Genomic DNA, 22,846 nt, shown 5'->3' with positions numbered 1-22,846 from the left:
CTCCACTCAACTTCGGTCTTCTAAACATTCGTTCATTGACAAGTAAGGGACCTCTCATCCAAGACCTCCTATCTGACCGTAAGTTTGACTTTTTCTGCTTAACTGAAACCTGGCAACAACCTGATGACTTTTCTCAGCTAAACGAATCTGCTCCTCTGGGGTTTGTTTACTTTTCTAAACCCCGCTGCTCAGGTCGTGGGGGTGGTCTCGCGATCCTTTTTCGCCAGCACTTGAAAGTCCTGCCGGTTAATGTTGATACCTTTAGTTCTCTAGAGGTCCTTGCATGTGAGCTGACTGGACCCATTCCCACTATCATAGCTACTGTATACCGCCCCCCCAAACCTAACCCTGTCTTTCTCAGTGACTTTGCTAATCTACTAACCCATCTTTCATCTCTCTCCCCAAATGTGATCTTGGTGGGAGATTTCAACATTCACATGGACAATAATGACCTTCTGCTCACCAGAGACTTTTCCTCCTGTCTCGAAGGCTCTGAATTTAAACAATTTATCGATTTCCCCACTCACTCTAAAGGACACACCCTGGACTTGGTCTGCTGTTCTGGTCTTACTCCCTCGAATCTTTCTGCTACTAAAATCCCCATAACTGACCACTTCCTCCTTTCATTTAACCTTACTCTCTGCTGCTCTTCTACCAAGCCAACCCGTCTCATTTCGTTCCGCAACATCAAGAACATTGATATGGACATTCTCACTACCAGTTTGGACAATCTTCAGATTCCGGACTTCTATTCTACTCCTGATGATTTGTTGTTATATTATAATAATTGTCTACGCACTGTCCTTGATTCTCTGGCTCCTGTAAAAACCCACTCTGTTTCCTTCACTTGCTCTGCTCCCTGGTTTACCTCTGACCTCCGAGCTCTGAAGGCCAAAGCTCGGCAGCTAGAGCGTAAATATAAGAAATCTGGTTTAACTGTTGATTCAGAAATCTATAAATACCATGTACTTCAGTATAAAGACTCCATTAACAAGGCCAAACAAAGCTTCTACTCTGGTATTATCAGTTCTTATGAGGGTAATGCTAGGACTCTGTTTTCAGTTTTCAACAAACTAATTCAACCCCCCAACGCTTTACCACCGCACTTCTATTCCTCTGAAACATGCAACTCCTTGATGCTGTTCTGGACTACGAAAATCGATAACATCCACCAGCAACTCAGATCAAATGTTGTGTCTACGCCCTCTCCAGAACCTTTTCTCCTTTTTGAGCCGTTTTCCACTTTTCATCTTCCTGATTTATCTGATATTTCCGAGTTAATATGTAAATCAAAACCTGCCACATGTCATCTTGACCCCATGCCCACGGGGCTTGTGAAATTCTGCCTCTCTTCTTTACTCCCACTCATCTGTGCTATCATTCACTCTTCTCTCACCACCGGTATCGTTCCCTCCTTATTGAAGACTGCTCTAGTCACTCCTATACTGAAAAAACCTTCTTTAGATCCTAACAACTTTAACAACCTCTGTCCGATTTCCAATCTACCCTTCATTTCTAAGATACTCGAAAAAGTGGTTGCAGCTCAACTTCATTTACACCTGGTTAATAATAACATCTATGAGAGATTTCAATCTGGTTTTCGCTCATGTCACAGTACCGAAACTGCTCTACTTAAAGTCACTAACGATCTCTTAATCGGAGCTGACTCTGGTCTTCTCACCATTCTCGTCCTTTTAGATCTGAGCTCAGCCTTTGACACCATTTCTCACTCTGTCCTTCTAAGCAGACTTTCCTCTCTCGGCATCTCTGACACACCCCTCGCCTGGTTTCAATCATATCTCCTCGACCGTTCCCAGTTTATTCAACTAAGATCATTCCGCTCTCGTCTATTCCCCGTCACCTCTGGTGTACCCCAAGGCTCAGTTTTAGGCCCTCTTCTCTTTATAATATACATCCTCCCTCTAGGTACCATCTTCCGCAAATTTGATCTTCAGTTTCACTGTTTTGCTGATGACACCCAGTTATATCTCTCTTGCAAACCTGATTCCTCCCTCCCACCTTCTTCCCTTACAGAATGTCTATCCGAGTTAAAATCCTGCTTTACCTCTAATTTTCTAAAGCTCAATGAGGATAAAACTGAGATCCTCCTTATTGGCACCAAATCCAACCTTTTGAAGGCAAACCATTTCTCACTCACCATCAATAACTCCACAGTTCTCCCTTCTCCTCAGGTTAAGAGCCTTGGTGTCATCCTAGACAGTTCACTTTCTTATAAATCACACATCAATAACCTCACCCGTTCTGCCTACTTCCATCTACGTAACATTAACAGATTGCTTCCTTCTCTTTCCACCCAGTCTACGTCCATTCTTGTACATGGTCTTGTTACCTCCCGTATTGACTACTGCAATTCTCTTCTGCATGGTCTCCTCCAAAAATCCCTCCATAAGCTTCAACTGGTTCAGAACTCTGCTGCTCGCATTATCACCAGAACCCCCTCCTACCAGCACATCACCCCTGTTCTTCAGGAACTTCACTGGCTCCCTGTGAAATTCCGGATAATTTTCAAACTTCTTCTGCTCACCTTCAAGGCCCTTCATAACCTCGCTCCTTCTTACCTTTCTGACCTGTTAACCACCACTTGTTCTGCCCGTTCACTTCGTTCTTCTTCTTCTGTCCAGCTTACTGTACCTTCCTTCCGCCTCACCACCATGGGAAGCAGAGCTTTCAGCTGCTCTGCTCCCAGGTTGTGGAATTCTCTGCCCCCTGAAATAAGAAATATTGGTTCTCTCCCCCAGTTTAAATCCCAACTCAAAACTCGTCTGTTCAAATCTGCATATTCACTGTGAATCCACTGTTTGTTCATTTTATCTTGTGCTTTATTTTATTGTTCTTATTCTGCCATTGTTTTACTAAGTGTTTTATCCTATTGTAAAGTGTCCTTGGGTGACTTGAAAGGCGCTCATAAATAAAATTTATTATTATTATTATTATTATTTTTAAAAAGTAACTAAGTAACTAAGTAATTAATTACCTTTGAAAATAAGTAATCAGTAAAGTAACAGGATTACTTTTTTGGGGAAGTAATCAGTAATTAGTTACTTTTTTATGTAACTTGACCAACACTGATTGCGATGCACAGTTACTCACAATTACGTCACAAAAAAAGTAACTGTGCGATGCAAAAACAGTACAATGAGAATTTAGAATGTTTCCTTTCTTACTTGTTTGAGTTATTTATTTAATCTAAGTTCATATTCTCTCTCTCTCACTCTCTCGTGTTTTCTTTAATGAACTACTGTGATAAATTTTTAAGAAGAATGAATGGCACGTGGTTCATTAGAATTAAGTCAGATGTCCTGCTCTAGAAGTGACATCTCCAGTTTCATTATTCACTGATGACTCCTCTACTTCTGGATCACCTATCAGTGCATTGAAAATATTTTGAAACCACCATTACTAAAATTTAACCTTGACTTCATTAATGTCAATCTAGTTAACACAAAAGTTAAACAGTAACAGTTAACTCACATTGTTTTGCTGGTGTAACCGTATTTATATGATTCCAGTTTTGTTATCTATGCATTTTTCTACACGTTACTGACTCCATGGCGCCCTCTTAGAGGTAATGTCAGACACAATACTGTGTACAATTACTGTGCATTAACATCCATGTATCTACTATACTGGAATATTTAAAAACACTATAAATTATTGACATATTCATTAAATTGCAATTCCATTTTATTTATATAGTGAAAAGTTTTAACCTTTGGGTCTTGGAGGGTTGAGCTTGGCCTGCTATGATTGATGTAGGAAGCTCTTTGCCCAACTAATTAACATTCCCAAGACCACCATGTTAATTAATAAGGGGATGCAGATAAGCAAATCATCAGGGATCTTTATTCTCAGCAGGATTATTGAGGTCAAGGATGGCCTTGTCACCTCGTAAAAATCCAACGGGCAAGGGACAGGCCGAAGGGGAGGATAGCAAACTGATGCACACTTCCCAAAAGGTGAAATGCAGAAACCTTCTGTGTTCAAAATGAACTGGCACATGGAAGTAAGCATCATTGAGGACTAAGGTGAACCACTCTCCTGGAGTGATGGTCTTCAGGACATATAGTATCTGGAATCAAGAAGTAAGTGGAATAAAATCCCTTGCTCATTAATCCCGTGTTCTGATTGCACTATTGTGATAGCCCTTTTGTAGCATATTTCCTATGACAAGCCCAGTGTCTTCACAGAGTGTGACAGAAGTCACTTTCTCTGAAAAGGGTGAGATCGATGACGAAACTGCAGCTTGTACCCCCGGGACATTGTTATCAAAACCCACTTATAAGGCCTCTCATCTCTCACTGAGAATGGCAAAACACTGCAATTAATTAGACAAAGTGTGTCTCAGGTGCCCCACTAACTTGATATCTTGTTGCCAACCAAGCAAGTGTTTGCTTAGGCAATCCAGACAAGAATTCCAGCAAGCTGCAGGAGGTCACCTGAAACTTCCACTAACTTACTTATGTCAGTATACTTAAATGTGTTAAATTCTAATACCTGAGAATACCTTAAACCTAGCTGTTCACAGCGTTCTCAGGGAGAGCAATATTGAAAGATATTGAGAGACCTGTAGCTTGCTACTGTCAACAACCTTCTACTGCTTAGAAGTATTTCTTATTTGGCTTTCTCCCACTAGGTTTATATCTGGGACTCTCCACCATTTGACCTTAGAACTGAAGAAGCTCCTTGGATGAGAGGTGAAACGTTTTCAAGTAACTTAAAGAAGTCCAGACGCCTTTCTTTGCAAGCTCCCTTGACTACGATGACCTGGATGACTGAGAACCCTCACAGACATATTTGGTAGTGATGGGACGTTCTGTATCGAGGCTTCGGAGCGTGTGTCGAGTAATGGAGGGGGCGTTTCCGCGAAGCGCGTATCGAGGCTTGCTTCATTTATGGGAGGAGCTGAAAATGATGACGTCCGAAGCCTCGCTGCCCGGCTGTACCACGTGACTGGTTCATGAAGTGGTTCGAACTTTGCCGCGAGATATGACAGCGATATAAACCCCTCAGACTTCATTCAAAAATGTGGGTGTTTGATGGAGAGTTGCGGTTAGTGAGAGTTTGGAGACCGTTTGGAGGTTTATGAGAGTGAGGAAAGTCAGGAGAGAATGGAGCCAGCTAAGAAGAGGAGGATGTCCTCCCCTGTGTGGGAACATTTTGATCTTATTCCTCCCAACAAGGTATGTAAATTTCTACAGAAGATGTATTTTCATGATACTGATGGTGCAATACAATTTATGTTGAGCTGTCTTGACTTTTGTACAAGGTGAAGTGTTTGCTATGTGCCAGGGAGCTGGGATATGACAACAACAACACCTCATCCATGCTTAGGCACTACAGAGCTTTGCATGAGAATAAGGGGGACACCGATTGTGGAGCAAGACCAGGTGAGCCATCAAATGCAATGATAATATAGGATGCAGTAATGTTACTAAATGATATAACAATATTATACAACTGTTATAAGTTACGTGTGTGATATTTATATTTGTGCTTTATCTTTATTGTCTTTCCTCAGGAGAACAATCTCAAATAGATGAAGACCTGGTCAGCATGGTGATTGAGGACTCCCAGCTATTTAGCATTGTGGAGGACAAAGGATTCAAAAGATTTGTTAAATCATTAAATCCTAGCTATGTTCTCCCCACTAAAAAGGTCATAAAAGCAGTGAAAATTTAGTTTTTACAGAATAAAATGTGAACAGGCAGGACTGTGTAGCTGTCCATACCTCAACGTTACAAAAGCACAACTACTGTCCACACCCCAACCACACCTCACCTCACAGTAAATGATCATTTCCATTTCAAGCATTTCCAAATAATCATTTCCCATACTGCCACTATAAATATACACAGTATACTGCCATCACTACAATATACATGTTTTACACACTCCTTTTGTTGTTGACATTTACAGGCTGTGTGCAAAATGCCACACTCTTCAAATTCATGCCAGCTATTATTTTTACGTCCAGTAGGTGTCCTGCTAGAGCAAATGAAGCTTCATGAAGCTTCGCGTTGGGGTGAACCAATTGGATGAAAAGCTTCAGTGCTTCATGGGGCTTCATCTGCCCATCACTAATATTTGGCTTTCTGTTTTTCTTCTTTTTTTTCACATATAGTGTACATACAGTGTAATGACTGTGAATGCTTCTATGCTGGTAATGTCAGGGCTTTGTGTGCGGGCAGGCAGAAATGAGGATCCAAATGCAGGACTCGAACACAGAATTGTAACTCAAAACCTCAACTTTATTGCTGGAGAAATTAAAACATGAACTGAACAAGGGTAGTGAACACGAAAATACTGACCACAGTATAAAACACACAGGCATAATCCGATGGTACAACAATGTGGCACTGAGGAAGGGCAAACACAGGGTTAATATACACAGGGAAGTAATCAGGGAATGGAAAACAGGAGGGAGACACAGCTGGGAGAGATTGGGGCTAACGAGTCAGGGGATCGAAGCTGGACACACTGACATAAGACACAATCCTTCAAAATAAAACAGGAAACAATACACACTAAACTAAGACACGGACTGGACAGAGAGAGACAGACTAGACACTGAACTAAACCAGCAATAAACATGAGAACACAAAACCTATCCCTAAACAAGAATAACTAAAACATAGATTAATAATCACCATCATCATCATCATCATCATCATAACCAACAAAAGCACCACAAGAGAATAAGAAAACAATCCATAATGCAAAAAACACACCAAAACATAACAACTCAAAATACTGGGTCAAACTGACCCAGAACCGTGACAGGTAAGGAGATGTCATTTCAGGACTTAAACCAGACTCTAAGAAATTGCTGTGTCTAATTTTGCGATGCTGCGAGTAACAAACTGGGTTCAGTTTGGAGGTTGAAGAAGAACTTTCCCTCGCCAGGCCGACAGCCGTCTGTGCCACAGTTTATCTCATCTCAGTTTATCTCATGCAGCGCAGGGCTAAATTTAAAATGATTAAATACTTAAGACAATGTATATTCTTCTATGACAAAAAATATGTGTTCATTTAAGCAAATAAACAGAGCCGTAAGAGATGTTTTTCAAAAATAGTTTTCTTTATTTTTATTTGCTGCTAACAAATCTTTTTAAAAGATTTGTAGCTTTTGTAGTGCTCCCTACTATGTGAACCCCTCACCAGAATGTTGAAGTTTTTTAGTTCAAGCAAATTAAACCCCAACAATCAAATGATCCCCTGTGAGCAAGCACTAGGCACAGTGGAAAGGAAAAACTCCCTTTAAACAGGAAGAAACCTTTGACAGAACCAGGCTCAGGAAGGGGCAGCCATCTGTCGCGACTGGTTGGGGGGTGAGAGGCAAAAAAAAAGAAAAATGAGAGCACAAGTTAGCTAAATGTTGCTCATGTTGTCTAACATGAACAACGTATGATTTTCTGGACTGTGGATGAAAAGCAGTCCATCATTACTAGTCTTTAAAAAGGGACTAATCGATCATCAAGGTAGGAATATGGCTCAAGGAGGCCACAGACAGAGTTAAATAGGCTATCACTATTAAGCTTTGAAAAGCCCCAGTAAGCTGCAGGTATAATAAGGCCTACTGCGGCAACGCCTAAACCTATTTTAAGTAGGCGTTTGGCACCATGACGCCATGAACCACTAGTCGGAACCACGTCAGGAGATGCTTCTGAGACAGGAGAATCAAGCTCTTCGGGTTGAGGACCAAGATTGTCCTGTGTCGGGACCACATCAGGAGATGGTTCTGAGGCAGGAGAAACAAGCTCCTCAGGTTCAGGAGCAAGATTGTCCTGTGTCGGGACCACATCAGGAGATGGTTCTGAGGCAGGAGAAACAAGCTCCTCGGGTTCAGGAGCAAGATTGTCCTGTGTCTGGACCATATCAGGAGATGGTTCTGAGGCAGGAGAAACAAGCTCCTCGGGTTCAGGGGCAAGATTCTCCTGTGTCGGGACCATATCAGGAGATGGTTCTGAGGCAGGAGAAACAAGCTCCTCGGGTTCAGGGGCAAGATTCTCCTGTGTCGGGACCACATCAGGAGATGGTTCTGAGACAGGAGAAACAAGCTCCTCGGGTTCAGGAGCAAAATTCTCCTGTGTCGGGACCACATCAGGAGATGGTTCTGAGACAGGAGAAACAAGCTCCTCGGGTTCAGGAGCAAGATTCTCCTGTGTCGGGACCACATCAGGAGATGGTTCTGAGACAGGAGAAACAAGCTCCTCGGGTTCAGGAGCAAAATTCTCCAGCTGCAGAGGTTCACCAGTGATGTTGTGAACAGCAGCTAATATTTCTTCTTCCTCCTCCCGTCTCAGCTCATCCTTAAGATTATTAATTATTTCTCTTTTCATTTTAAGATGTTCATAAAGTTCATCTATGAGAGCTTTGTTATGAACAATCTTGAAATTTTGCTTTTTGACTTTTTCTTCCAGCCAAAATATTTGCAGTGTCAGACTTTCTGTTGTCCTTTCTTGATACTCAAGATTTTGCAAACGTTTCTTGAGATTTGTGTTTGCTGTTTTTAATTTGTCTATCTCAGCAGTAATGCTGCTGTTCTCCTTAAGGAAATATTCTTTTTTTTCATGAAAGTCACGGTGCATCCTCTGAATTGTGCTAACCTGCTCCTGCATTTTAGCCTCCAGAGATTTGACCTGCAACTGCTTTTCATCAAGTGTCTGTCTCACCTGACGCTGAAGAGTACAAATTTCTCTTTTCAGCTCAACTGTGAGTTCTGTCTTCTGAAATACTTTCCTATATTGTTTTTCTATTATCTCTTCTTTTTTTATTATTTCATGGTGAGCTTCTCCCACTTGCTGCTCAAGTCTCTCTAAAGAGTCCTTGAGATCTGTGTTCTGTCTCTTTAGCTCGTTTTTATCACTTTGAATCTGAGACAACTGAGCAGCAATGCTGCTGTTCTGCTCAATGAGAGATTCCGCCTTTTCCAAAAAGTCATGGTGCATTGTCTGAACGTACTTTTCCTGTTCCTGAAGTTTAGCCTCCAGAGATTCCACCTGTGTCTGATTTTCTTTAGCCTGAGCCTTCACGTGTTTAAGCTCATCTCTTGACTGATGGAAATGATCTTTATAATAATTCTTTTTGAGCTTTAGGGTGCTCAACTCCAACTGGAGTTGTTGAATTTTCATTTGAAGCTCCATAGGGTCAGGTATTTCTCTCTCCATCAACCCATACAGTCTTTGTGATTCCTCTCGAATCTCTCCGTCAGACTGTGAATTATTAAATGTTTCGTGTGACATTTCTTTAAACGTTTTAATGCAAAGTGTCACAATAAAAAATGTTTGCTTAATTGTTTAAGTTTAAAAATAGTCCCTTTCTGAAAAGTTTCTGGTTTGCTAAACACAACTCGCCGTTTCTGAAAATGTTCCAAGAAAACTGTGTTTGCAAAGGTGAAGAGGGGGTATTTATAGACTTTTGTGGCTGCGAATATGACGTCAGCGCTCTTTGAGCCTTTGATCCTTTGTTCGCTCACTGGATCACATGACAACTGTGCGTAATTCTGCGCATGCTCAGAGAATACCATTGAGATGCACGGTTTTGTTTTGTTTTGAATTTTTTTTAAATACCCTGAAAACAGTGTTGCCAACTTAGCGATTTTGTCACTATATTTAGGGAGTTTTCAAACCCCCTTAGCGTCGTTTTTTCCCTAAAAAGCGACTAGCTTCTGGTGTTATTGGAGGCTTAATTTATGACGACTTTTGACGTGAAAGCGCTTGTTGCTCTTACTCTCAACAAGCAGCGGGTGCTGCCGTGGGCACCTCGCTCGTGCCAAAGTGCCCACAGGCGGAGGATAGTCCTCCTCCAGCCGCTATCAGGGCAGAGTTCAACCATGGATCCAGTTTTATACTACACCGTCCTCTAGTGTTCAATACAGGTAAATACACGTGGAAGTCAAGCGCTTGATGTTGCATTCATGTACATTATTGCAACAGCAGCTTTTCAGTTATTGTGTACATACATGACAGTTAATGGTACGCAAATATTTATAGATACGACATCAACCACATACATACATATATTTTATCCAGTTTTGGCGTATTTAAATATAATAATTATAATGCTCCTTAATATTATTATGTTCTGACGATCTCTTTCTCCCATCGCAATGCTGTAGATTTTCTTCAGCACTCAAAGGCAACACAGTACCTTGCTGCTGCTTTCACGGTGTCCTCCTCTTGTCGCATATCCAGTTAGCTGATCGTTAGCTTTTGTGCCAGAATGGTTTCAGTGGCGTGTCAGTGTTTGTCCGTTGTTTCTGGCTAAGGATAGCGGGGACTTGGTGGCTTTCATGTTCCGTGCAGCTAATCTAAAAACCATCGGCAAAGCGGGAACTGGCTGGTAGGTGGTGTTTGAAACCGCGGAGACGTAACATATTGTTCACGTCCACTCCACTCTCGTGAATCAGCCGGCTAGAGGCAGAGAAAAGGCTAGCTGCGCTAACAGGCTAGCAGCTAAGCTCTTCTGAATATTTTAGGGTGTGTTTGTTGTTTACTTTTTGGCGGCGCTTGTTTAAACTAAGTATAAGTTAATGCCGTGAGTGTTATTACATGTTAACGCTGTTACGTACCAGCAGTTGGTCAGCTTTTAAATTCTGTAGTTCAGGGTTTGTTTTGGAAGGGCTTGGCTAAGTAGCAAGAAAACGTTAGCCCTCGAAGCTAACAACTTAAAGTGCAAACTAAAGCAAGCGTCGATTTAGAGAACCTTGCAACCCACAATCGCGGGCTGTTAAATGGTATCGCCTGAGATTTGTTAATACTGTTTTTCAGCAGTGCACCCATCGTGTGTTAGCCCTAGCTTTGCTTGCTGGGAAGACATGGACGTTATGTAATGTGAATAATCACCAGGCTATAGTCTCAGATATTTTACAGCTAGCTTACTCCCATGTCCAAAGTTGTCACCGTCAATTGGGCTTATCGACAGCTAGCTGACGTGATAGCATTTCAATTTGCATCTGTTTAGTCAGGAGTCGTCTCTTAAGTTTCCTTGCGGTTTGCCCATCAATAGGAATCTACACATAATGGCTACATTCTTATACTCTATACCAATACACGTGCACACGCGAAATCGTTAGTGCTTGTAAGTGCTTTAGGTATCTGATTGTCCACTCCTGGTGTGAGATAAAATTGTATTTACCCTCCTTTTTGCTTAATCTCAGGCACTTTCGCCGAACGATGGACGAGCTGGTCCATGACCTGGTGTCAGCGCTGGAGGAGAGCTCAGAGCAAGCTGCCCGTGGTGGTTTTGGTGATGGAGGTGACCATGCACTGGCAGTGGGCTGTCTGCTAAAGAGACAGGCTCGGAAGCGGAGGGGTAGGAAACGACGCTCAGACAACCCACATCCACCGTGGGAGACGGGCCACCTCAGTGAGGGTTCAGAGTCCAGTGTGGAGGAACATAAGGTGAGATAGGGTGAATTGAATAGGGACTGTGGACAAGACACATCTGTTTGAAACCCTGTGTCAACAGTGTTACCTAAGACCAGCTGAGCCAGTTTTACTACATTTGAGGATGTAGTTATCTGGCTTGCTGTAGTTGTTTTGAGAAGAGGAGAAAAATGTAACTGGGGGGGGGGGATCCAAAATATATTAAAATAGTGTGGCGTTTTGGACAATAGCAAACATTTTTATTTGGGTAAAAATGTGTCTGTGTTTCATAAATCTGGCCCCACTGCTGTTGCTTCTGTCTTAGCTGACATACTCGTGTTGATGCAAGTGTCTTAATTTAGCATCAGCATCACAGCCTGGTATTCACCACAGTGTCATTTGTTGCAGGACTACCGTGCCAGTACAGGAGCTGTCTCTGCTGCCAATAGCCATGCCCGTGACAACAGTGACTCAGATGAACAACTTGGCCCCAAACGGCGAATCCCCTACACAGCCGACATGGGGCGAAGTAAACGGCCGCTCTGGCCGGATGACCTGGGTGTCCTGGGCTCAGCAGAGGGGACTCGAAGCCTTAGGCGACGACGTAAGGTCAAACGCATGGCTGTGGACCCACCCATAGATCCAGAACCTCCCACCTCCACTATGCTTGGGCCACCGCCTGTACCCAAAGCCCGTGTTGGTGGCAAGCCACATAGACTGGGTGCAAGTGAGGGAAGAGGTGCCATGGAGTTCTGCGGAGGTGGACTGGTAGAGCCAAGTGGAAACAAAAGCAGAGTAAAAAAGAGGAAACTGGCGACACACCGGCTGGGAGTGGAAGCTGCTGATGAAGGGGTTGTGGTGGAGAGTGAAGACCCCGTCTGTTCTCCAACAGACGGGTCCAAAGACAAGATGGAGCTGGAGGAGCAAAAGGGCTCGGATGAGGACATGAGTGACAGGTGGTTAGTGTTTTGCCTTTCTTTTTATGCCTCGTAATTCCCGATGTTGTAGCTCCCTCTGTATGTACTACTGTGTGCGATTTTTATGGAGTCTTAGTGTCAGTTTGTGGTACTGCAGGCAAGGGAGTGTTTGGGGCTGGTTGTCTAAAATTAATATCTTTTTTTAAATGTTTTTGAAATGTCTGAAATGTGTTTGGTGCATAGATCACCAAAAAGAAGCGACTATTTAAAGCTAAAATGTTGCCAGTTCCAGACTAGTTAGTTCTCATGCATGTTCTTTGATGGCTGCTTTCATTTAGAATGTATTGGGAACTTATTTTATTGAATGAAAAATAGTTGAAAAAAAGAAGAAAAAAATCTAAATGGAAACTTGCTAACTACCATCTAGCGTTTCCCTACTCGTTGTAGGGCTAGTAAGGTTATTGTTGTGGCTTTGATGGTAATGAACTGTCTGGAGTCTCTCATCCTGGGGCTAGACAGGCTTTTTCCATCATGAACTGCAGCTGGCAGAGGTAGTCCTTATTCTACTCTTGAGATCATTTGTGAGCTGAAGGGGGACTTGAACAAAAATTGCCACCAGGTGGATAGCTGTGCTGAGCTCATCAAGGCTGCAGAGCAGAGGAAAGATTAAGGTTGCCAGCAGTAGTTCAACATGGGGGAGTTTACGTTACTGTTGTGTTTTATATTATCACAAAGTGTCTAAGGTATTATTTATTAGCATTAATGTTATTTGCAAATGCATGGGATATATGTGGATTTGTGATATAGTTATGCAGTGGAGAAACACTTGGTTGAATTTCCTTTTCTACCATTTTTTCCTCAGTGAGACCAGCAGTGTGAGTAACAGCAGTGATGGAGGCCTCTATACAAATGATGAGGGGAGGCAAGGTATGTACTGAGATGTGTACTGAGGTATGTGTCAAAAACTGTCTGGCATGTTGCATAGAAGTGCACACAGAAGTGAGGATTTTGTGAAAGGGTAAGGGTCCGCATCTGCACACAGTGGTTGTGTTGGGTTGTGTTTTGTAGGAAGTGCATGCAATCTAATTTTAGGGTATTTTCACACCTATAGCTCGCATACCCTGGTCCAAGTCAGTTGATGAGTTTGTACTTGTAACTTGTAGCTTTTTCCTGTGGTTTGGTTTCTATTGACGCAGAAAAAAAAGTCAAAGTGAACCAAAATGGGTCAGTACAAACCACATAAGAACATTTAGTCCACTTATTTTGTCTGGAGCTCGAGCAAAAAAACTAAGTACAGGAAGATGAAGGTGCTGTGTTCTGGCTGAGTGTCCAACATGGGGAATTTACATAAATTTTACAGCTAGTTGCTAACACGCACTGACTATTTGTACTGTTTGTGAATAACTATGGTACTCTGCCGCACCCCAGAATGCAAAGCACTCCTGGCTATGTGAAGATGTTTAGTTCAGACTTGCAGCATGCACCTGGTAGTTGACTCAGATTGCATTCACACACCATTTGGAATCGGACTTAGACCACCTCCTCTAAAAGCGTTTGGTGTGGTTGTTTGCTCTGTACCTGAGTGCGATTACCCTGTTAACACCTGCACAAGTGAACTGGACTGAGGGGGGAAATGAACCAGAGTACAGTTTAAACAGCAAAAAACAGCGCAGGTGTAAAAACAACATAAAAGCACTTCTCTCAAACATCTTGCTAGCTTTTAGAAACTGTGTTCTCCTCTTTTTTCGTTATTGATTATTGATCCTTCCCAGTTATTTCTAAATATGGTGAAATTGCTTTTTATTTCATTTTGTATATGAGTTTAAGCAGCTTTTCTGTGAGGTCCCATTTTTCATACTCCTTCTTTTAGGTGACGATGAGCAGAGTGACTGGTTCTACGAGGGTGAGCCGGGCTCCGGTCCGGGGCCCGGGGGTGCTTGTGGGATAGCAGGAGTTGTTCCCTGGTGGGAGAGGGAGACTGGGTCAGAGGAGCTGGATCTAGCCGACCCTGTCTTTAACAGCATTCTCACTGGATCCTTCCCACTCATGAGCCCTGGGGCACAGAGAGGTAGGCTTCTGGTGCTTGCTTTCACAGTCACATTTGAATCACTTAGAAACTTGGACACAATGGCAATTATTTTTCTCCCCCTCCCTTTTTTGGTCAACCATCCAAAGCAATGGTGGCTCTAAAGAGGGGTGAAGAACAGACTGTAGGTTTGTATGTAAAAGAATGTAAGGAGTCATTAGCTCGTTTAAAGATGCCCAGATTTGCACTGGGAGAAACAAGCATGTACTGAATTTCTCTGAGCTGGATTAGAACTGGGATATGCTGCTCCATTGAGAAAAGGATGTGAAGATGATGCTCCTAGGCAAGAGGATGGGCAAAGAGGAGTTTTATGAATGTGGTTGGTTTGACAGAGAGAGGACGGGGACTAGGTCGAAACCAACGATCTCCTGTGGTGCCCCCTAGCTGGAGCAGATGGAAGGAGTAGCTTTCTAACATATAATGTAATATAATATCTAGTATGAGGGGCAAAGTGAAGATACTGTAGTGAAAAGTTGTTGCAGTCTCACTAAAGACCACTAGGAGGCAAACGGTTCACACTGACATATCAGCATTACAGCAATAAACTGATGTGTGGAATGAGAGAGTATCTCTGAAGAAAGGCTTTGTTTGCAGTGTTCAGCACCAAAAAGAACATTTTTCAGACTTGTGCTGCATGAAGCTTTCTTTCGAGTGTCCTCCAGTTTTGGTAATGACAGTACCTTTAATCTAGCTTCCCCCCCCCCTTCACACCTTGTTAGTCGTGACATATCATCTCCTACCTATTTTCCAACCAACGTGGTGCTGGCCTCACTCTGGGTGTTCAGCTGAAACCTTCACATCAGTGCCCAAAAGCTGGAGCCCACATCACACAGCATAGTTGCTGGACGTAAAGCTGGAGCAACTTTGCAGATTTGTTAGACCACAGGTTTATGCCACAGCCACCCTACATTAAAGGTACTGTCATTACCAAAACCATTTTTTATGTTTCTGCAATGGATTATCCACCAGTATGTGCAAGCTGTTTAATCAAAATGATTGTTAAAATATAATTGTTGTTCTTAGCCATGATTTTTCAAATGTATTGTTTTACAAAAAACATAGAAAAAATATTAAAGTTGCTTATTTTTGATTAAGATGCCAAATTAATTCACTTGAATTCCTAAACAGAAAAATGAGTGAATTCAGTTTGAAATCCATCGATCCTTTTCAAAATGGTAAATCGTTGAGAACTCAATGAAAAGAAAAGAGTCTGCATTAAAGCACTTCTTGATGCTGGGTATGCTTTGAGACAACATTGGGCAAGACTTAAAGTGTTCTCACAGTGTGGTCATGTATGCTGTGGACTAATCAATTGCTGAGACTGATGCTTGGAAAATGTGCAGAGGAAGAGGCAGAAAACAGCTGTGCAGTGCTTCAAAGTTTTAAGTACTAAAGGCAGAAAGAAAATCACTACTGATATAAAGGTCTTCAGGATGACAATAAGCAGAGGGCTGAAAAAACGAGGCTTAAAGAGAAGGCTAGCTGCTAAGAAGCCATTGTTGAGACATCCAGGAGCACAAACACTGGACTGCAGATGCCTGGAATAAGGTACTGTGGCTGTAAAAGTTAAAGTTTAAACTCTTTGGTCAGCATTGTTGTGTTTATGCCCAAGAAAAGCTCCAGAATGTTTCAATGCTAGATGAAATGCACCTACGGTGGTGATTCCAGTATGCTTCCATTTCTGTGAAAGCTCCGAAGGAGGCCATAAAAATGAAGCGTTTTGGTAATTATGTGTGAATTAGCACTATTTAATTGTCAGGTGGTCTAATAAATTTGTTGAATTCCATACATCATACTAAGATTACCTCAGCTTCCAGTGGATAATGCTCTGTTTACAAACCTGTTGAAATATAAGCTGGGATTTCAAAAGATGTATCAGTGTTTTGTTACCTTGAAATGTTCCTGACCCAACCGATTGAGTGATTTCACTGATCTTATCGTAAGGTTAAATAATGATGAACCTGCGCTGGTGTTTGTCAGGTTTCCAGGCCCGGTTGAGCCGCCTTCATGGCAACCATCAGGTACCTGAGGCAGGGCTGCAGGGAACCTCCAGTCAGGGCTTCAGCGAAAGATTGAGCAGACAAACTCAGGACACCCACGAGTGAGTTCTTTCTGCATGATCACTTTTTCCATTTTATGAAAGATGCTATTTAAATAAGTAACCTTGGTGTTGAAGAATTAATAAAAGTAACTTAAAAACCTGCAGGATATGATAAATTTTATACTGACATCATAAAAGCATTTTATTTGACAACAGAGAAGCATGATGAGACCTCATTCAGCTTTTGCCTGTGTGTTAGCTAATGTGAGAAAGATCTTGATAATCCTGTTTTCTTTGGGAGATCTGCACTAGTTTCTGTGGTTGACGAGAAGCAATAGTTTCTGTGTAATGATACCATAATATCTCCGACAGGCCGTGGTTCAGCTCAGGCTCAAGGAGAGAACACGGACAGGTAAGCTGTCTCTCTCTCTCTTTCTTTTTTTTCCCTTTTATTCCTTTTATTGTGGAATAAAAGGGTTTGAATCCACTCAGAGGCCATTCACTGTCCTTCCTTCACCTGTGCTCTCTCCCCAGCTTTCCTATCCTCTCTACACCCACCTAAAAAAGGCAAAAAAAAAAAGCCTCCAAAATGACTTTAAAATGCAGAATACAAAGTTCATTCCAAGGGTAACTCGCTCTTTTGTGTCTCCCTCATTGCCCCTTCAGTTGCACTGGGACCCACTCTCAGACAGAGGGCATCGGAGGACCTGCTCAGTAAAAACAGCAAGCAGGTGAGAACAGTTTGACTTCGTTGGGTTTTTTGTTTGTTTGTTTTTGTTAAGGGATGAGAACTTTTCTTGTTATTTAAGATCAAATGGGTGCTATCATATTTTTGCGTGTCTTGACTGGTTTTACAGACAGACCAGCGGACACCTCGGCTCGCTCTGCACAGGGGATATCAAGCGGAGGCGCAAAGCAGCCCCCCTTGGTTCCACTGCACCTTCAGGTATTCAACACCTAGCTTCACCTAGCACACCATCTGGCACTTTATACCAACTGCTCCTTTTATTGTATTTTTGGCTCTCTTCTGTTCTCCTCTCCCCCTCCCCCTCCTCCTCGTTGAGCTCAATGTGTCCAAGCTTTCCTTCACACCTTCTGCTGTACAGACTGGGATGAAGTGTGCGCTTTAGCTGCATATTTTTGAGAAAGCGGATCTTTCTCCCTTCATATCCTCCCTCCTGCACAACCTTCTCTCATTAATAAAGCCCTTTCCTTCCTAAGCTTTGCTGGACAAGAGTCAGCTGGCTAAATCACGCTCCACAGCAGAGATACTGGATTAGCCGTTAGGCCCTCCACTCATCCCCTCCACCTCCTCCAAAAAAAAACTACTCCTCTTACCTCTGGGCCAGTTTATCCTTTTGGAGGAGGAAGGACGAGTTAATGCTAATGTTGGCCCTGTAATGTATTTAGTTTGGAGCTTTATCTTGTTTTTGATTGTAATTTATACCTAAACGCTGACATTGTATCCACATTAGTGTACTGAAGTGTTTTATGAGATTAAGTTGGCTGTCACTTGTGGGTTAAAGAGTCATGCATGCTTTGGCTCAGGTGCAGGCTTCTTTAATTTATGCCCAGGTCCAACAGAAAGGTAAGCATTTGTGTTTAAAAACAGAAGAAATGGAGCACACATTAAAGAAATTGGGCAGACAAAAAAAGTGTAACCAAAGATTAATTTCAACTTTATGAGGTCCTTATTTAAGGTGGCTGCTTAAAAACTTGGATAAAATCAGTTAAATAGGGCGGCAACACCCAGCAAGCACATGGAAAACATTACCACTGTCTGCTGGGCTGCCAAAGTATCATTGTGGCATATTCAGTGTTGCATTGTGTACATATCTGACACTCACTTGGCGCATATTTGTACTCTGAGGCCAAATGTCCTTCCTGGCGTGCTCGAACCTTCAGACGGTCGCGTCTGGAAATGAGCTTGCAGCTTTACTCTGCCCTGCATACAAATGAAAGGAGGATTAAAAAGGGTAATAGGTTGCACTCTGTGACTGGACTGGGAACTTACAGGAAGAGGGAGGACAAAATGATCAGTGTCTGAGACAGACACGGATGATCTTCCCTTCACTGCTTGCATTTGTTACACCATTGAAAATGTGGCCAAGTCAATTACATGGTTACGTTTATACTAAAGCTGAACCACCAGATAGACAGAACGTCAGATCTGTAAATAAGAAAGAGGATTTTAATGTTTTAGGGTTAATGTATTGTAAATCCAAAAAATACTGCTAGTAACTTTTTTTTTCACTTCTAATTTCTTTAAAAGTGACTAAAAAGCATAAAATGTTTTGCCACATATTAAATGTATAATGTTAAAAAAAAGGTTGGCGAGTGGTTGCTGGTTGTAAGTAGGTTGACAGTAGGTAAAAAGACCTATATGGTGCTGCACTGTAAACCTTCTTGCAATTGCTTTGTTCGCAAGCAGGCCGCCACTAGTTTGCATGCTTGTCTGCAAATTACTTGCCGAGCGCATTCTTTACTTTAACTTTGAAGCGAGACAGTCTTGCACTCTTGCAGACAGTGTGTTGCAACCAAAGCAAATACAAGATGGTTTTTGGTGCAGCACCTTATTTGCAACCGATTTCCCCTGGCTACAGCCAACAGCCACAAACTGGTTGAGATGTACAAATTTTTCACTGAGCGATCTCTAAGCTTGTGTGATTAAAACATAACAGATCTAATATTGGACCTAATTGTTTTGCACATATCAACTTCAAAAAGCTTCAAAACAGCTGTTTTGCCTCAATATTCCAACCACTGGATACATTTCAGATGTTTTGTCCTCGATTTATATGACTAAAAAAAAAAAGCTAGCAGTTTGATAGTACTATGACAAACTAGTTATTTAACATTTTTCTGGTGCCAATTTATTCCTGTGAATTTCATGTATTCAGTGCATGTATTCCTTGACTCTGATGTATCTTGTCATCGTTTTATAAACCAGTTATTTATTTTTAAGATTAAGGTTAGAGGTCAAGTTTCCTATGATAACAAAGATGTCACCTACATTCATACCATATGCACATCTACCAGAAGACTGAGAGGGTATCACTGGCAGCCACCAGTACTTTTTCCCCTTCTAGTACAGTCCCAGCTAAATGGACTGAAATTTATATAAATAGCCGTTCTTTACTCTGACTCTACTCGAAGCACTCCTTACACTGTGAACTCCATTCACAGACATAGCAATAGTAATACATAGCAATAAGGCACTAAGGACAAAAGGCAGGTCTACCTTACTTTATTTGGGGGAGGAAAAAATTTGTTGCTTGTTGATGGCTACGGTCTACAGATGAGAGAAAGTAATCAGAAGAGTTTATGTACCACTTACCTGTGATTGAATTTCCTGTTATGTTGTTTACTATAATGCTATATGCTATAACTGTCTCTAGCTTTGTGTTTAAACTGTTTGTGGGGCACGTCAAACTAACTTTATTATTTACTCATTTCACGCGTACATTGTCTGAGCTGCTTTGAAGATCTCCTTTATAGCTGACACTTGTACGTAGTGTTTAACATGGTATGAGTGAGGATGCGTAGACAGAAATTATTAGCTTTCTTTAATCAGTGAACTTTGTTTTCAGGAGTGGTCGGGGAGAACGCACCTCCGATCCCTGAGACCAACATGGGGAACCGCATGCTGCAAACCATGGGTTGGAGTCCAGGGATGGGCCTGGGTCCTGAGGGAAGAGGCATTACCGAGCCCATCCGGGCCACCCAGAGACCTAAAGGCACGGGTTTGGGTTTCAGCTGAACACCCAGAGTGAGGCCAGGATAATATACCCCACCAAGGAGGGACGAGATGAAATTCTCCTCAGGGTTATCTAAAAACACACACACAAAGGTCTGGAATAATCCAGGCGCACGAACAACAAGAGAAGGACGCTGCTCATCATAGCAAACGACCTGAGATGAAACAAAAATTAAACTTTCCCATGTTGGGGAAACTGCAAGAAGACTGAGATCTCTGCACAGACTCCTTAACATGTGAAAGTAAAGGACGGAAAGTGATCCACAGACAAGAATGGCAAATGCGTCTTCTTGAGAAACTCCATGTTGGAGAAAGTGATGTGATGTGATGTCTCATCCGTTACCTCAGATGCCAGTGTTACTGGTCAGAGAACTGGGGTGCTGTTGACTACATACAAATAAGTATTGCTTCAGGTCGCCAGTGACGACAGCAATGGTTCTTCAGTCGGCTGTGTTGGTTAGTGAATCAATGATAGGGTTTTTGTCTGATGTTGCACAATAATTTTAAAATCAATTGTTTGAGAAGGCTATACCTCAAGATTATTCTTATTTTTTTTTAATTGTAATGAATTTAGGGTACGCTTTATTGATGTAAGTTTGGATATCTGGATGTTTTTCCTCGCCCAATTCCTTTTTTTTTTTTTCTTAATTGTTGATTTAATTGGAGAAATCTTGTCATGAGAATGTTTTTAATCTCTCTCCCAAAAAAAAAGAAAAAGGCTGAAAATCCAAGTTACAAATTTCTCTTCATTTAGCACCAGTATGCACAGATTTGCACACGAAGCCCGAAGTTTCACCACACCCTGCTTTTCGTTTCATTGAACGTAATTTAAGGTTTTTAAACAGTGTTGCTGCAAACGTAGCCAAGAGTAAGCACGCTTTGTGACTTTACACAGTCACACGGTATGATATGAGCATTTTGGCGTTTCAGTGCACACTCTTGAAGGAAGGAACCTGTGTTTAACCGGTGCTTTCCGCTTAATTTGCTTGATTAGACCTTTTCGCAGGATTGTGGGGAAGTGCGGGCTGGCTAACGTCTAATCAGACACCTGCGGCACAACACAGGAAGTCAGACGCATTTATTAAAATAAGTTGGCTGCTTACCTAATTGTATTATTTACTATGCAGCTGTTGGGTAATTTAACCCCATTAGCATATTGGCCAGACACAGCGGATTGTTGTGGATATATAGCTAAAGTAAATTTAAGTGCAGCTGAGAGATCAAGGGGCCAGAAAAAAAATAGAAAGATGTTGATTAGAAATGGTGCAGGATATTTAAAGTGTAGCAGTATTTCCTCTGAACAGCTTTTAACCTTAGGACCTAACTTACCTCATTAAACTCGTGACAGTTTAAAGACATGTGAGTGGAGCTCTGATGTGGAAGAAAAGGGTATACAGTAGAAATTTAGCCTCTGTAAACCAAAACTGTTAAATCTGAAACTAAGCAAAAAAGACTAACGCATTAATTGTTTATTAATTTGATTTTAGATTGTCTTTTTTTTGTAAGAAGGCTCAAAGGTAACCTTCCTGATGATTATAATTTGTTAAAAAATCTCTACATTTTTACTGCAGCCCCAGGTAGAGGATGGATTTTGAAGAAAGGGGGGAAAAAAGCCTGATTACTTAGGTTAAGGTGACTCAGCATTTTTATGAGCACTACATTTCTTTGACCTAAAGTTCTTGGGTTACTTTTGCAGTATGTTTTGGTCATTATACATCCGTACAGTGAAGCGCTGTCCAATCAGCTTTGCAGCATTTGGCTGAATCTGCACAGAGACTATTGCTCTGTACACTTCACAGTTCATCCTGCTGCTTCGGTGAGCAGCCACATCATCATCACTACAGCACGTTACTCCAAGTAACCAGGCTCTTCTGGAACCATACATGCTCATGCTTTAACACTGTGGTTATGTTGTAGATAATGGGCCTTTCCTATCTTCTCCATAAATCAACTGTTTCCACTAGGAACATCTATGTTTTTTGTTTGTTTAAAAAAAATTTTAATAGTTTAAATGTCTAATCTGGGCTTCTTGTTCTGAAGGGGTTGGTTTGCACATTGTCGTAAACCCCATGTATTTCCCTTCATGAAGGCGTCTCTTGATTGTAGACTTTGACAATGATATACCTACCTCCTGGAGAGTGTTCCTGTCTTGGATTATTGTGAAAAGGTTTTTCTTTGTCAAGGAAAAGGAATTCTGCGATTGTCAAATTTTCTCTTCTGTTGTTTTTCAGGCCTTTTTCTCTTGACCAGCGCCTTCCTTACACCAAAATGTACCAAATTGCTGATTTTCTTTGGTTTTTTTTGCCTATAGAACTTTGACTGGTTTTGTGTTTCTTCTTTTTTCGGCCTGATGATGGGCTCTTTTTAATTGCATAGTATTATGTAGATTAGTGGTTTAATAAAGCAGCAGTTTATGCAGCATTTAAGTGTTTAATTTCTTTTACTAATTTACCCATATTAACAACAACGGGATTGCATTTTGAGAGTCGTCCTGTGGAGTTAAACCAATATTTTTGAGGCTTTGAAGTTGGTTGAACAGAGCATCAGGATCCGCAGTCGTTTAGGACACTGAAATCAAGTTGTAAAACGTACATCATCAATGAGGCAACTTACTCTGATCAGGATGTGAGCCCTTTAAGTACAAACCAGGAGAACTTT

At 41.7% G+C, this 22,846-nt stretch overlaps 1 protein-coding gene across 3 annotated transcripts; it reads left to right on the top strand.

The window, feature by feature from the left end:
* The first annotated feature begins 9,858 nt into the window (after positions 1-9,858).
* On the top strand, positions 9,859-22,609 carry gpatch2 (G patch domain containing 2). 3 transcript variants are annotated; one of them, XM_082506252.1, is made up of 10 exons: positions 9,859-10,362; positions 11,180-11,423; positions 11,796-12,346; positions 13,167-13,231; positions 14,175-14,372; positions 16,371-16,491; positions 16,804-16,843; positions 17,098-17,162; positions 17,289-17,377; positions 20,022-22,609. In XM_082506252.1, the coding sequence occupies exons 1-10, from the start codon at positions 10,313-10,315 to the stop codon at positions 20,189-20,191; spliced, it is 1,593 nt and encodes a 530-aa protein (XP_082362378.1). In that variant the 5' UTR covers positions 9,859-10,312; the 3' UTR covers positions 20,192-22,609. The 3 variants fall into 3 exon arrangements, with proteins under 3 accessions (XP_082362378.1, XP_082362379.1, XP_082362380.1); XM_082506253.1 differs by having other exon boundaries at positions 9,873-10,362; positions 11,796-12,343; XM_082506254.1 differs by lacking the exon at positions 9,859-10,362 and adding an exon at positions 10,408-10,499.
* Positions 22,610-22,846: the final 237 nt, after the last annotated feature.

This window comes from Aulonocara stuartgranti (assembly GCF_965226115.1).
Source record: "Aulonocara stuartgranti genome assembly, chromosome: 15".
Lineage (NCBI taxonomy): Eukaryota > Metazoa > Chordata > Actinopteri > Cichliformes > Cichlidae > Aulonocara > Aulonocara stuartgranti.
The sequence above is the reverse complement of the archived record's forward strand: the minus strand, read 5'-3'. Positions and strand labels throughout refer to the sequence as shown.